Source organism: Colletotrichum chrysophilum (genome assembly GCF_026319265.1).
Source record: "Colletotrichum chrysophilum strain AFK26 chromosome Unknown scaffold_157, whole genome shotgun sequence".
Lineage (NCBI taxonomy): Eukaryota > Fungi > Ascomycota > Sordariomycetes > Glomerellales > Glomerellaceae > Colletotrichum > Colletotrichum chrysophilum.
Window position 1 is genome coordinate 87,017 of NW_026517444.1, and position 16,109 is coordinate 103,125.

Genomic DNA, 16,109 nt, shown 5'->3' on the forward strand with positions numbered 1-16,109 from the left:
GATACGATGTAGCAAGCCTCAGAGCTCTAGGTTGTGGAGGTCGTTTCCCCAAAGGCAGGAGTAAATGGTCAATTTACTGCTCTTCCCTCTTGGCAAACCATATATTCGTTCATCAGGCAGACAGTGACTAAGGCATAGCTTTGAAGAAGAATCTATGATACGGACATTCGCTCAGTTAAATTAGATGACGCGCTGCTAACCCTGTCATGGAAGCGCCATGATAGATCCAAGATCGGACGTGAACTTTCAAGTGTATGCGTGATTTCTGACAGAGCTTCTACATGTGCTCCTCGCTAGGCTAGTTCAAGTCAGATGTACATGCTTCAGCAGCGTTCCACCTACCGTCTTCGACGTTCTAGCCGCAACAGCAACAGTGACTTTGCCTGCGACAGAGAAATTCAAGGCATCCGCAAATTCAGGTTCCATGAGAGCCTTTTGGCCGTATTTCCGCCTGTCTATTCCCTGATGTTCCAACTGCCACATTTGAGGAGCTGCATAATGCGACCAACCAACAAAGTCAATCGCAGCGTGGGGAATGCGGCAGTAATGCCATTCTAGCTCTTGTCGCGTGCCAGCTTGTGGTTGTTTCACAAAAAATAAATAGGATTCGGTTGTGTTCTGAAATTCCCTGGAAAGCTTCAAATTGACCATTGTAGCTCCCAAAATGTTCGCAGCTGTGTCAACTGTATCTGCAAACCAGTTTGACTCGGCATCTTCACATGCGCTGCTATTCAAAGCTGATTTTTGGAAGCGAATATCGACTATGCTTGAGGTTCCGAAGAAACTTCCCACAGGTAGCGTCCTAACTTCGACGAATTTGTCTCTTGTATCAAAGGAGAGTAGAACCCCAGCTTTGGCTGCCGGTGTTCTTGCAAAGGGCGTTGCTTCGATCACACGACAGCCCGTCCTGTTCGTTGGCAAAAACATATCCATAGAATGGGTCTTCAGTCCTCTTGTGTAACAAAGATGAATCGGGACTCCTGGATAAGGACACCTGACAAATCGACCTGTGGTTGGATCTCCTGACAGTAACACACCTGTATCTTCGTTTTTGTGTATGGTGTCAACATTGAAAATGCTGATATACGATGACCAACATGATAGAGTTCGAAGTTGAATCGATAGCCCCGCGTTCGTCGTGCTGTATGGCTGTGGCCTATTGTTTTCTCGAGGGGTGAATTGAGATGCTTCTTCGAAGGCATGTGGGCGAGACGCGAGTAGACTCCCCGTAACAGAAAATGCAGCCCAAGACCAGCAGAACAAAGAATGATCGTCCGAAACCTTCAAAATCTCTTCTTGCAGTCTCATGAATGCCCGAGACCCCTCCCCGTATATCAAAGGCATAGATATGCCGAAAACTCCAAGCATACAATATGCCATATCCTCAAGTCTGGTAGTTCGGGGCGAGTCAGCCATGAAAGTCTTTCACCAACGGATGCTTGGAAAATTGGATGATTCTGGTCATTCTCCCACTGATCTTGCCACGCCGTAGACGTGATTGACTTCGAATTGAAATATTTGACGTCGATGCCTGTAGCCGAAGAAACGTGATGTGCCATAGATGACCTTGTGCCAATGAGCGACCAATCGGCTGCGGAGAACAAAACCTCTTTGGGAGCCAAAAGCTCTTGCAAAGTCCAGCCTCTAGTGAACCACCGGCTACAGGAAACATTCTCTGCGGCGTAATGCTGCCCAGATGTTGGTATGTCGGAGAGATACGCAAGGCACACTCCCGAATGGAAGTACCAAGAAAACATTGAGTTGATGGCTTCGGTGAGCTCCGATGAGCTGCTTTTATTGATACAATTTGTGTCCACCCACAAGAAGTTGTATTCTGCACCACGTGCTTGGGCGCCTGCATCCAGAATCTTCTGGTACCCTTGTTTTTGGGAGGCTAGAGATCGGTCGGTCCAATGTTGAAATGTCACTTCGCCGCAGCTCCAAGTATGCGACAAAATGGCGTAGTCAGGAATATCGCCGCCGAAGAATTCCTTGAGTTCCAGACTTTGCAGATTGATAAGCCACATAATGTCGGAGGTATTCCGTCCGCCAAAATTCCAATTGTGATCGAGCGTATGCTGATGGAGATCAATAGCGGCGAGTATCGTGATAATGGCCAATGAATATCAAGTGAGGGTGAAAGTTGATTCCTGTCGGTGGATGATGCATCAGAAGTCAGACCAACTGCGTAGGTGACTACCCCTCTCTGGGGCTCCGTTGATCCTCTGATGCAAGATAGCGGGGTCCATCCTGACGGAAGTCTGACAGCAATATGTCTTGCCCGGGCGGAAACACCGATTCGCCGACATGAAGCTTTCACTATTTATTCTGATGGAAGCACAAGCTTTTGCTGTACTACATAGTAGTCAATTGCATCTCAGGGGACCTGAACGTGCCGCCAACATTCCCGATTGCACATGTTGAATTGCCATTGGAAGACCGAATGGGAGCTCTCGAATCCGCAATAACGACCGCCAAATATTGAGTCAAGAAGCACGCGAATGACGATGTTCATCGTCCGAGCTCCGGCGATCCGGGCCGTAGCCCTGTCCGCTCCGACGATGACTTGACAGGGGCCCCCCGTATCCAAAGACATCGCCTGTTAAAACAGTTTCTCGGGGCTTGGGGCTCAATGAGATTGTCAATAAAGTTGAGACAGCTTGATGATAGGTAGAATTTCTCCCCTATGCTTTTAAGACACAACGCACGTGTTATCCTGCCTGCCAGGCACATGCGCCGGAAAGGATCTATTATCATCCCGCCGGGGACTCTGGGCCACCATGTGCGCACATAAATCCTACTGGGACGCACCAGATTTGAAATGTGCAATTCTGTACAAATGAACTGACAATACTTCAGCCACTGCGATGCTTCTCAATTGAGAATAAGCCAAGTACTTTTCATAAAGAGAACCTATAGCCGTTGGCTGTGTGCTGTCACGGCAATGGTGCCCCTTTTCCAGACCGCATAACATTCATCAGCCGACATCCACAATTGCTTACCTGCCTCGTATCGAGAGTCAGCCTAGCAACTAAGCTCGTGCGAGTCCCACTCTAGATCCCTGCGAATGATACCAACCCACGATTACTTTGCTATTTTCGAGGGTCAACACCGACGAAACCCACAATAACTTCTTATCGGTTCGCCCGGACAAGCAGCATCAGGGGAGAGTTGTATTTACTCGATGCAACAATGGACCGATGGGTTATCCCCATGGTCCACCTTCAGCCTCCGGTTTGAAATAAGACTCCGTTTTCCCCGGAAATCAATCTTTCGCATCTTTTGGTCCCAACGATCTCATCGTCCACGACCAGTCACTCGTTTTTTCCGACGTCAACCAACTAGACGGTAATAATACTCATAATATTAATCAGTCAATATGTTGTCACCAAAGGCCATCACCACCCTGTTCAATTTCATCCTGTTGGCCTCCGCGGCCCCCGGAAAGCGTCAATCCACTGGCTCCGGATCCTGCACCGATCTTCACCTCTTCTTCGCTCGTGGCTGGAACGAGGGCTACCCCGGACGCCAACAGTCTCTTTATGAGGCTACCTGCACCGGTCTTTCCAGCTGCGACTACGAAGACATCCTTTTCGATGCGTCAAACCCCTCGGGTTACCCTAATGCGGTTGAGGAGGGCCGAACCTCCGGCGTTGCCCAGATCAAGGCCTACGTTGCGAAGTGCCCCGATTCCAAAATCGTCCTGAGTGGCTACAGCGAAGGTGCCAATATTGTTGGTGACATTCTCGCTGATTCGGGCCTCGATGCCACTTCCACGCCCGGCAGCAAGGGTAAGTTTGTTGGAACAACGTTCCAAGAAGTCGGTTGCTAATCCGTCCCAGTCTGCGCTGCACTCCTTTTCGGTGACCCAACCCACATTGCCGACCAAAACTACAACGTCGAAGCCGGATCTACCTACAGCGGCCAAATGGCTCGCTCTAGCTCGTCCCTCGCCAACCTGAACAACTTTTCTAGTGTCCTGCGCTCTTGGTGCAACGGCGAGGACACCGTCTGTGCCTATGGTGACGGTACTCGCACGATGGGCGAGGATGCCCACACCAACTACTTCCAGCTGTACACAAATGATGGCGCCGCCTACATCAAGGAGAAGTGCGTCCCATCTGGAACCACCCCGACCGCGACCGCGACATCCAGCATTCCCGCCCCGACTTCTACCGGTTCCTTCTGCACTTCCGGCAAGGTCAAGTCCGGCCTGTCGGACAACTATAGCGGCCTCTGTGCCTTCGCTTGCTCCAACGGATACTGCCCTGACGGTGTCTGTGAGTGTGCCTCTTACGGCGAGCAGACAACCAGCCCGGGTGGCGATGGACGGGACGGATGCCCCGCCGCCGGACTTGACGACAGCTACAAGGGACTTTGCAGCTTCAGCTGCAGCCACGGTTACTGCCCTACAGGCGCTTGCGAGTACTGTTAAACTTTGGAATTGAGTGAATGACGGTGCGATGGAACGGTACGGATTACGAATTTGAGACTGAGAGTTTGAGGAAATTAAACTAAATGGGAGCACTCTTCGTCATGTAGACTGTTTCGAAATTTGAAGAACGTAATGACTCCCTAGCACATTGACAGAAACACCCGTGGAGTCTTCCTCCGTAGAATTAGGTGAACGCAGTGTTGAGCAGCAAAATGCTTCTTTGCCATTGAATTCGTGCGTAATGCGAACAATGCAAAGTGACTTTTGGAATCTAGCCCACCTATCGACGCATTGCCCGTGCGGCTCCACGACGGACTGGGCCACCTTGTTTGCCAATTCGTTGCAGCGTTGCGATGCTGCGCATCCCAATGATCAATTTCTAATGATAGAGCGGGAAGCAGGTTTCGCGTAATCCAGGAAATCATTTCAATGATCCTCATTGCCCACAAGCATGTCACGATGATGGACCCGGCTTGGGCGTCAGACCAATTGGAGGTTCCGGTCTTTGTGATGATCGTGATCTACCCGTCTCCCCGGGACTCCCGGCACAACCACCCGGGCTGTCTCGCTGGATCGGAGTGGCGAAGGCCCGGGCGGACGCGCACGCGCAGGGAATGTCTTCCAGATCAGTGAAAATTTTACGCCAAACCTGCCAAGGATTGTACAGATATCAACCACAGCTGGAGCCCCGCCAGCTGGCAACTGAATGAGCTTGAGCGATTATGCAGAGCGGTGGCTGAAAAGCTCTGCACCAAGTGGAGAGGAAACAGCACTACATGGAAGATGGGACCGCGGCAGTCAAGTGTGGGGGTTGTTGAAATCCTATGGTATTCCCGGGAGCCAGCGGTGCGTGCTTGCAGTGTTTGCTTGGATGAATGTGGACATAGGTCTTGCTGAGAGCGTGACAGCCCCGTGTAAATGAAAGATAACATGGAAGAAATGCCATGTCGGAATGCACTGCCACGCGTGTGTTGGAATCCTCTCGAGCTTGACAGGCAAACAGTTCGTTGGCCTGGTCATGAGCCAACTGATGCTCATAATGACGGCACGTCAGCGGCAAGAAATTCTGTGCGTCCTGGTGTGTGGAGCCGAGATGCCGGCTGGATCCCATGACCAGCAAACTTCGGTCGCAAAAAGCGGGATCCCGATCTTGTCGTTCATGGCGGCTCAACCAGGCGGGCACGTTTCAAGCTGCAAACCCAGGACAGCCTGGTGACAACAAACACTTGGTTCAGCGCGGCGCGCTCTGTTACTTCAGTTGACGTCAGCCGCGTCAAAGACATCCAACGCCCTCATCCTTCAGTGGTGCTTTCTTGAGGCTGCGACCGGTGATCCTTATCATCCCCTATCGCTTATCCACATATTCGCGGTCCCGGTATTCCGTTGTTCGTTTTGCTTCCGCGCCGAAACGTGTGGCGAGCGTCTCCTCAATTCTCATCCTTTCAAACAGCAAAATCAACTGTACTGCCTCAGTATCCTGTGGGCCGGCGTTTCTAATTTTGTGTCGATGGCAGATGATCGACAGTAATCGACAAAGCCGTTCCGCTGTTCCTGCAGGACAGAACTCTGTTTGACGATTCGGACAATTCGTGAAGGCAAGCGACGGAGAGGTGCCAGGCCTCTGGGAGCAGCCATAACTCTATCAAACTCATGTCAGACGAAGTAGCTCCCGTCCTCCCGACCTGCTCATGTCACCCCAACTTCCGATGCACCAAATTTGCCAGGTTGTCACGTCTCTTCATCTGCAAGCGATGGGATGGAGGGAATACAGGGGCTGCTATCCCTGCCACAATCGCTAAACGTCTTGTTGACATCACCGATGGCCATGGGATTCCCTGCCATCCACGCACGTTTTGCGGGGCGAGACAAACCGCCAACGTTTTGGCCCGCAGAACCAACAGGGAGTGCTTCCCTCCCTGATGTCATTAACCCACCAACCGTCTGTCGCAATCACGGCACAACGGCATCGCAGCGCCTAAACAGGCATGGCATTCTCACGGCGGACGGTCTAGGCTCTCCAATTGTTCGCCAGCCGGGTCTGGTGGAAGCGTGGAAATCTCCCAAAAAAACCGGGTTGTGCATCTCGGCCCTTTCTCATCGCCAACGATTTCGAGCTATTGACTGCAGAGAGGAGAACACAGACACACAGAGTCACCGCCCGGCCGCGTAGTACGCGTCAGACTGGAGCTGCTGCCCAGCCTTGGTACCATCAAACGGGAGGTGAACATGGATTTCAACTGACACAGGCGCAAAAGCTCCGGCTCGGTTGGTTCGACCTGGTCCACAAGGATGATGAAATCTGTGGTGGGCGATGAAACCGCCCGTTTCGGTGACCGATCTTTGTGTCCCAACGTCTTTTAAGGCGGCTGACCGCCCCCGCTGCATTTCTCACGATGGTTCTAGCCAAACACTACTAACAAATTATCTTAATTATTTGCCCGGTTGCTTTTGAAATGGCGCCGTTGCAGAGTCGCCTCCTAGCTGGCTTCGGCCTCATCTCTGCAGCATTCGCCGCCGACTCAGTCCTGTCCTTATCGCTGTCCGAAGATGTTCCCTCCGATATTTCTGCGACCGTCGACCCGTCGTTTGCCGGCTTCGGTATCGAACTTGACCATCTCTACTACTTCATGGGAGATGAAACTCCCAACGACCTGACGATAAACCTTCTAAACAACCTTGCCAACTTCACCGGCAGACCGGCGCACATGCGATTGGGTGGAAACACGCAGGATTATCTGATTTACGACGATTCGCAAGACGACTGGCTCATTAAGCCCAACCCGAAGCCGACCGCGCCGGGTGATGTCCCGGCGGACAATTTCATTGTCGGTCCAAAGTTTATGGAGATTGCCAACCGTTTGCCAAAGGGAACTCCCGTTACATGGGGCTTGAACTTGGGATACGCCGAGTCGGACTACATCGAGAGGCTGACGACCATGGCGACGCAAATCATCGACCGATGCACCAATCTCAACCTCGTCTCATTCGAATTCGGAAACGAGCCAGACCTCTACAACTATAACGGGTTCAGAAAGGGATCTTGGTCCGGCTCGGTATATGCAGAGGAGTGGCTTGATCGAGCACGCGCCGTTTGGGAGGAGGTCTTGCAACCTAAGAACCTGCAAAGTAACTTCTTTGAGTCTTCCGCCTCCACCGCTTGGGTCACTGGTACCGGATTCGAGATCAAGGACTTGGAGAGCTACCTTGATGTCAAGGCCAACAACTCAGACAAGGGATTCATCACCAGCTGGAACCAGCATAACTACTACTACTTCGTAGGGTCGTTCCCATACCCCTTGACCCTGGATTACATGATGCACTTCGACAACACCAAAGAGCAGTTCAGCACGATCGAGGGTCAGCTAGACCAAGCAAAGGAGACGCCTTACCCTTTCGCGTTGAGAGAAATGTCTGTCGTCGGGCCTCTCGGCGTGGAGGGATTGAGCGACACTTTCGCTGCCGCCCTATGGACCTTCAACTTCCTTCTTTACGCCGCAACACTCAACATCACCTCTGTTCAATTCCATATGACCTTTGACAGCAACGCCAGCGCTTGGCAGCCAACACGCATGTTCGGCCGGGACCGTTTCGTTCGCCCTCTCTACTATGCCTTCGCGGCGTTCGGCCAGACTCTTGGCCGATCATGTACCGCCCGCATCGCCGAAGAGTCGATCTCGAACGCTCCCTCTGGCTATGCGGACTACCTCAAGACTTATTCGGTCTATCAGAGCGACTCCCTTTCTTCTGTCGTTTTGCTCAATGGCAAAATTGCCAACGTGTCTGACTCATCCAAGTCTAGCATTACGGTCGACTTGACTTTCCCGACCTCCCTTGCGGGCGAAACACTGCACTTGGGCTACTTGACTGCCGATGGATCAGACGCTACCCATGGCACAACATGGAATGGCATCAGCTTCGAGCAGGACAATGCAGGCACGCAGTCACAGGTTTCCAACGAGGACATTACTGTGAAGGTCGCAAACGATGGCAAGGCAAGCATTCCTTTGCGGGATGCCGAGGCAGTCGTCGTAAACATTGGCGCTAGGGTGGGCACTTCTGAACCTGACCCCACGGCATGTGATGCTCTCACATCGGCGTCTCCAGGTGTTGGTACTGCGACAACGTCTACACCAGGCCCGGCTGGAGACCCCAGCAACTCTTCAGACGACGGCGACGACAGTGCTGCCACGAGTCTGATGCATGGGAAAGCAGTTTATGGATGCATTGCGTGGAGTTTGGCATTTACTCTGGGAGTCTTGCTTTTCTAGACTCGGTTATAGATATGATACCAGGTCCTGTTTGGGGTTAGGCGTATGTAATGGACATAATGATCGTTTGCTTTTTCATGAATACACGACATCTTTATTGGACAGCTAATTACGAATATTACGAATCAGAGTGCCAGAAAACTGTGGTTCATTGCGATACATTTAGAACAACAGCAAGTACCCTCCTCAATAAGGTCGGGTACAAATTCAGCATGGCTCGTTTCGAACACTTTTGGGGGGCCTAGTCTTGAGAACCGTCAGAGAATATGCAACGGAGACTTAGTGATCCTAGGGAAAAGTTTTTGAGTTCATGGTGATTGATGGCGGGCAAAAAATCAAGCTTGTTACGACCGGGTCGTTTTGGCTTGAGCAAGAATTTGGACAAGGAGGTCATGATTTCGAAAACACTCAGCTTTCCAAAACCCTTCCGCCCAGGCACATAGTCACTGGTGTGGATCCCTAGTGTTTAGGTACGCTTTATCTCTTTTCCTGGTCGCACGCGAAGATCGAGCCGACGTTGGCTTGAGATATTCTTTCAGCTCAATGCACAGGTTGATAAGCATATTTATCTGTAGCGAAGATCGGTATGAGACATGCATCCGCGACTTGTACAGCCGGGGCATGGAGCTGGGAATGAAATTCCTCGCGTTGGGCTCTCCGCATTCTTTCGGTAAACCAAGACCCCTGACACGGGGACATTTTCGTAAAGCTAATAACTAAGCTTATAACATATGTTTTGAAGAAGTATATACACGAAACCACCACTTAGGCCCCCATGAGACGCATGACTCTTCCACAGGAAGTCAATTCCTAGAACCATCAAGGTCGAGGAAGTTCTTATCCATCATAGGGGTCGAGTTGCCTCCTCATTTCGAGAAACCTAGCACTCGCCCGATTTGGTGCCGGGACCAGAGTAGAGCTGGCAAGGGGTCTTGGCGTCGGTGCAAATGTTGACGAGCGTCGCCTCATCGCCAGTGTCCTCGTTGATGCCAGCAACCTCGCCACCTCCGTAAGCAGAGACACCCTCAATGCTGACGGTGCGCTTGCAGGCATCACACTGTTATGCTGTTAGATACATCAGGCTGTCTTCGCAAAGTTCCTGATTCACTTACAGTGCCGCAAGCTCTGTAGACCTTGCCGTAGTCTTCCGCGTAGAAGTTGGAGATCTTTCTGGTTGTCAACCGATGTTTGTTGCATTGTCCTTCAGAGAATCAAACTTACGCTGACGTGCCCGCAGCCGTTGTGCTGGACTACCTTGTCACCGGCCTTGTAGGCACCTCCACCGATGATTTTGGTCTCGGTGCCAGCCTCATCCTCCTTGCTGTACGGGGAACCATCGTCAGCGCTATGTCTCTCCACATGGAATAGCTCATGATTGAAACTTACATTGAAATAGCATCCTCGCACACGTCCTCAAACCAGACATTCTCAATTGTGCAGCCGCCACCCAAACAGTAGACTCCCTCCATTTGGTCCTTGCCAATGATGGCGTTCTTGAGAGTCGCGCCCTTACGCAGGATGAAGACGGCGTCCTTCTGGCCGCCCTCAGTCTGGTCCTTGCAGGCACCGGACCCTCTATCAAAGCGGGCCAACTTGCCGTCGTAGCTCTCGCCAGCGGCAACTTCGATGGGAGCATCGCTGCTGATGGTCTCGGTAGCGGTAGGCAGAGCATCCTTACCAACGCAGGCGGAGACAACGGGGAAAGAAACGGCAAGAGCCGCGAGCAACTTGAAGGCGTCGGTACGCATGATGAATGATGTAAGTCTCCAAAGAACGGCGAAAGGGGTCAGTGAGGTGCTATGGAAATGAAAAGAGTGAAGATATAGCAATGAAAGCTTGTGCTGATAAGACTGGGCTTCAAATCAACGACAGTGGCCGACTGGCACTTTATACCCGCAGCATGCCAGTTCGTCTGCCATCTTCAAGGATGTCACCGACTGGCGGGAACTTGTTCAGACTCCGCGTCGATTTTCGAGACATCAAGTCAAGAATGAATTAAGGAGGTCTTGGCCACCGAGGGGAACTTCGCAGTGTCCTCCACAGTCGCATTCTCAGTGGTATCCACCGATTGGAGCCATGGGTTTTGACGTGTCAGTGGGGAGGGGCGGCAAGTCATCCATTGGGGTAAGCCTCACGCTGCACAAGCAATCAATCTGGGAAACAACGTTCATCTCAATTTGGACCTCACACGTGGAATTTTGAAGCGTTGAAACGTGCCGAGTCTTTCTAACCGCGCACGGACAAAACAGATAAGATCACCAACAACCTTTAATGGCGTCGATTGCCTGAGTCCCGGTGCCAACAATGGGGCCGATCATTGCCCTGTCCGCGCCAAGGGGCTCGGCACTGCCACTCTTGGCACGGTGCCTAGACGAACTAGAGCTTCATATTTAGGCAGGAGGCCGCTGTTAGAAGTCCGCTGTGCAGAGAATCATGAGGTACGCTGCCGTTCCAAGGAACAACATTCTCTTGTTGGAAACACCAAGACTTTAGACGAAGAAAACTTCTGAGTTGTCCGGCCGGGGGCGAGACACTGCTGCAGCTCGCCTCGACAAACATTAGTTTAATTGTTTTCTGCGATTCTAGATACAGCAAGGCACCAAAATAATCTATGCTGTAGCGCACTTCCCGAGTGTCGGAGATACTGACATAAGTCAGGAAGGACAAGTCAGGAAGGACCGTTCTGATTTTGATCTACCTCACGTTCGCGCGGGTGACTCGCAAGAAAGTCCACTTGAATGCGGTTCCGCGTTGATCTCGCCTCTCATGCAATTAGAAGTGACTTCGAGTCGCCTCAGCGGAAAGGACTTTCTGTAGTACACCGTCTGTACTTGTCAGACTGTCTAAGGTGGCTGCCAGCAGTATGGGTTACGCGGTATTGACGAACACCAAGTCCCGGATTAAGTATCAGTGTCTTGGCACAACGTGGAAAAGTAATGAATTGCAACGCAGTCATCTGATAGTTCGATCGTATCGCGTCCCGTGTTTGACGTCTTATAATTCCATGCCGCTGGACTAGGTACTTCACATGGACAATGGAGATCCATGTACATTGGAAGACAAGAAACAGGTGGCTCGTATCCACACCCGCTTGACAAGTGCAAGCAAAGGAAAACGTTCGATAATCGATACAGTATAGTGTTTCCTGCAGCATAGTCACCTTGACGAGACCCTATCTCTTGCGCGGTTCTAAATGGGATCCGTATCATTTGGGACTGGCTGAGAAACCATTGACGGATGCCCACCTGCTTTTAGAAGATTCGATAGGTGCCGCTGAAGTAGCAAGGTGCAATCTCACGAGTTCGAAACCACTATCGATCTCGTTTTGTTAAGGGGAAAACAGCAAGCGCGCAAGCACCCACTGCAGTGCATTGGTTGAAATCCCGGGAGCAGTTCCGCCTGCGCCGAGCCATCGAAAGGTGGTGCCAAGAGCCTCCCCCACTGAAGCACCCAACAATCCATGAATGCCAAGAATAATCGCGGCAGCTATATTGCCAAGGAGGTTGCATTCATATTTTGGCCATGTTCAATATTTGCCTTGGCGGTTCATACAAACAACCTGTGCTGATGAGTTTATCAATCAGATTCCGGTGTTACGCCTTGGGTCCGGTCATGAGCGTCACACAAAATACCCGTCTTGGCGACGTTGGATATACTTGTATTCCTTCAACTGAGATGAGTAGGAAATTTAGGTCTTTCATACACGCCGGGAACATCAAGAATGATGCGGAGCTCGACCAAAAACAAGATAATCCCACGGAGATCGAGCAGCAGCGCTGAAGAGATTTGGCCGCTGTGGCTGATGAACAATGACATAGACTGAGCAAAATTCAAATGCATGATCATCAGGAACGTAATGGAAGCGGGTAGAGCCACTCTGCAGGTTTGGCCTCTCCCTAAGGTACATAGGAGCTCATTGTTCTTGGACGCTCGTCTTTAAAAGTAACAATCATGGTTTGGATTTGTACAAAATGTCCATAGTCGTGTCCAATAACGTCATGCACAGCTGTGTTCATACTTGGAGCCAAATCTGTCCGCCATCATGGCGGTTACCCTCAGCCACACAGCTTGCCACCATGTCTGCTTGCCGCTCGGATGCTGTCCTACTGTCGAATTATAACCATCCACTCTGGCATATTGCATCTCAATCCGATAGGCATCCTCGGTCTGATTTCGAAGCTCGTCGATGTGCATACCTCTTCTGACTTCGTAAGCTCGCAAATACCCCGCCAGACCGTTCTCCAGGTGTCGGATATCAGGACGACTGAATCGCTCTTCTGGGGCGTATTCATCCAAAATCCTTCGGTGAATCAGAACAAGAGCTCTGATTTCAGTGAGTACTCCGCAGGAAGGACAAGTCGGGAACAGCGAGCATCGTTCTTCGTCGGAAATGGATGGGCAGCACGCATGACCTATATTCCCGGCCCCGCAAGTGCCGTACATATGTTGCAACTTGACCAAAAAGACAATCCGTGAACAAAACTTGTCCTCTCTCTGCGTGCATGGATTTCCTGGTTTGCATGCTCGATGCTTGGGGTCACATGCATCCCAAAGCCCGATACGCCGATAAGTCGCAAGAAGCAGCATCATTGGGCATGTTCCATCTTGGCCGATTTCGCAAGGGCTTCCCAGCTTGCAGTGGGAATGAAAGTCGCCGGGACCTGATACTATCTTCCAATCCGTGATATGATGGAGCGTGTTCATTGTTGCCGGGATGTCAGTTGAGGTTCAACTATCAGCATTAGTTTGTGACACAGCCACGAAGTACGAGATCCTACTTGCTGCTTACAGGCACCGGGATTTCGAAAATTGGGCATTGCCATGTGTGGCGGGTGAAAGTAGAGAAAAGATTGCCCGCAGCGTCTGGGTCCGCACCACCTTTTATATCGTAGTTGATAGGACTATGTTTTTCTCTCCCTTAGAATTTCATTTTATTTCGGTCACACCACGCTGCTCGCATGTCAAGCTTCTTTTTGAACCCTTCTTTCGACCCTTACATGCTCCCCTTCTAGCCAAGCTTCAGCCTTTTGTCTGCCGTATAGCGGATGGGCTTTTGGTTCTAAAGGGCCTTTCCTAGTTTCATTTGGAGTTGCGACATGAGCGTCGCTTTGACTACAGTTAAACATCTATCTCAGTGGGACTCGCGTGGTAAAGTGACTTCTGTCATCCATGTCAATAGCGAGTCGTCTTTGATATTGCCGCCGTAGAAGAAGTGTAGAAGCTAACAGTTTCTATAGGTTTTGGAAGCAAGGGACTGAAAGTGATTGAATGTCCACTAATCAGAAGAGGCGTACCGCTGCGAAGCGGCTGTTCCAGAAAGACCTTGTTGTGGCTTGCTAGTGTCCCGGATGGCGGGCCCACAGGCGAGAGCCCCTGCGGACACTTCGCGACGCAAGGGCTTGATGAAAAAGCTGATCGTGAAGACAAGCCACAAGGTAACGAGAGGTCTCACTTCTTATAGCAAAAATAAACTGTTTCTAATTCTACCAGTGCCAGATGTGTTCCAGGTTTACAATGAGTAGGGAAATATGATAAAACATCGGTTCGTCAGGCCGATCGGCAGTGCTCCGGTATATCGCACCCCACCTCCGTTATTTCGGTCTCCGCTGTGGGGCCGGAGGTGTCTGTCGTAGTCGGATGGATGTGCTGATGGTGTGGCTGGTCGGTACCTGTGTCAGTTTCTGTGCCATTGGGGAAGCGACATCCAATGTGAAAGCAAAATTGCACGCGGCGTTCGCAAGCTAGACTTCACGTGCGTTTGGCGCTTTGGTCAGTTCGGAGATCGACGGCAACAGTCGGCAATCGAGACCCTGAGGGGGTGCGGAGCAGAGAATCAGCAAGCCATGTTCATCTTCCAATAAGAGGTAATCAGAACATGCACCGTCTTTAAACTGATCCATTTGATGTAGTAGCCGATAATTGAAAGGTCCCCGCGCGCGATCTACATTTAATGCCGCTTGCAGACTGTGGGTAACGTCCCACACCCACTTCTCGGCACCCCCCACTTCTCAGCACCCCAAAAATCGCTCACTGCTATAAATACTGCTTAACTTTAATCTTTAACATTTTTATTAATCTTTATTTAATTTTCACCATACTTTACATAATATATAATAAGTCTTTAATACTATTATATACTAAAAATAGTATTACTAATACTTTTAAAGTATTTATAAATAGTTAATCTATTAAAAAAGCTGTATTTAAGTATAGTATATTATAATTAATACTATAATATTAAATAAAAGGGGTATAAACGTAAGATATAGCGTTTTCTAATCTATAAAAACTTTCTCTAAACTTAAGAAAATTATCTAGCTAAATAAGTTTGGTCTAAGCTACTTTAAGTTTTCTTCTAATTTATTAGTAACTTAAGGATTTTACTAAATATATCCTATAGATCTATAGAGATTTCTAGTTTCTTAGAAAGAATTAAATATAGTTTTTTATTAAGAGAAACTTATTTATAAAGTCTAAAGAAGTAAATTAATTAATTTTTAATATATTAATAGTGCTTTAACTAATATAATTATATAATAGTTTAAGTATTTCACTATACTGTAATTATAGTTATTCAAATCTCTAATTAATATAATAAAAAGAAAACTAGTATTTTAGAAAGTAGAGGATTAAATAGGCTTATTTTTAGGTTATTATAAACTTATTCTATTTATAAAGAATAACTTAAATTATATATTTAGATATCTCTAATTAAGTACATCTCTATAACTAATAAAGTATTACTTCTATTTGTTATATATAAAAGTAAGAATACTTAGTAATAATAGTTTCTTTTACATCTAATACTATATAAATCCTAGAAGTTTATAGTTATAAAAAATAAATAAACTTTAGACTTTATAACTATTGAATAGTTAATAGAAGTCTTTATTTTTTTAATTCAGTTAGAAGACCTCTTAGAAATTAGATTATTAATCTTAAGTAGTTATAAAAGCTATAAGATTACTGCTTTTATATATACATACTTTAAGAATAAGATATATTTACTATTTTTATTAATATATATATTATATATCTTTTAGTTACTTAATTAGTTAGGTTTCAAGCTTTTTAAAGTAGTATATTTAAAAGAGCTTAGATTACTAGCTAAATAGAATATTAATATAATTATAAATAAGAGAAACTTTATTATATACTATTGTAAGGGTCTAGGACAAGGTCGATGCCATTGGTCTAACCTACTACTACGAGTACAATAAATCTTCTTGAAGAACAGGAAACAGAACCATATCCTCCCTATTTCCTGGGCATTCTTATAACCTTGCCATTGACCTTGTCGATGTTCCTGGAACCTTCTAGCAAATACGCCATTGGATTTGGTGGGTCCAATGAGTCGTGGCTGAGGGTCTTGCCGAAGGCCGAACACCGGTCCATAGACCGTGACA

The 16,109-nt window shown here is 48.8% G+C and overlaps 3 protein-coding genes across 3 annotated transcripts; 2 read left to right on the forward strand and 1 right to left on the reverse strand.

Annotated features, from left to right (window-relative positions):
- Nucleotides 1-3,379: 3,379 nt before the first annotated feature.
- On the forward strand, nucleotides 3,380-4,435 carry COL26b_011955 (uncharacterized protein; the record flags this gene model as incomplete). The annotated part of the gene is made up of 2 exons (XM_053184608.1): nucleotides 3,380-3,791; nucleotides 3,843-4,435. The coding sequence occupies 2 exons, from the start codon at nucleotides 3,380-3,382 to the stop codon at nucleotides 4,433-4,435; spliced, it is 1,005 nt and encodes a 334-aa protein (XP_053031466.1).
- Nucleotides 4,436-6,888: 2,453 nt separating this feature from the next.
- On the forward strand, nucleotides 6,889-8,703 carry COL26b_011956 (uncharacterized protein; the record flags this gene model as incomplete). The annotated part of the gene is made up of 1 exon (XM_053184609.1): nucleotides 6,889-8,703. One exon carries the CDS (start codon nucleotides 6,889-6,891, stop codon nucleotides 8,701-8,703), a length of 1,815 nt encoding a protein of 604 aa, XP_053031467.1.
- Nucleotides 8,704-9,583: 880 nt separating this feature from the next.
- Nucleotides 9,584-10,451, reverse strand: COL26b_011957 (uncharacterized protein; the record flags this gene model as incomplete). The annotated part of the gene is made up of 4 exons (XM_053184610.1): nucleotides 9,584-9,760; nucleotides 9,816-9,869; nucleotides 9,925-10,024; nucleotides 10,090-10,451. 4 exons carry the CDS (start codon nucleotides 10,449-10,451, stop codon nucleotides 9,584-9,586), a joined length of 693 nt encoding a protein of 230 aa, XP_053031468.1.
- Between the last annotated feature and the right edge of the window lie 5,658 nt (nucleotides 10,452-16,109).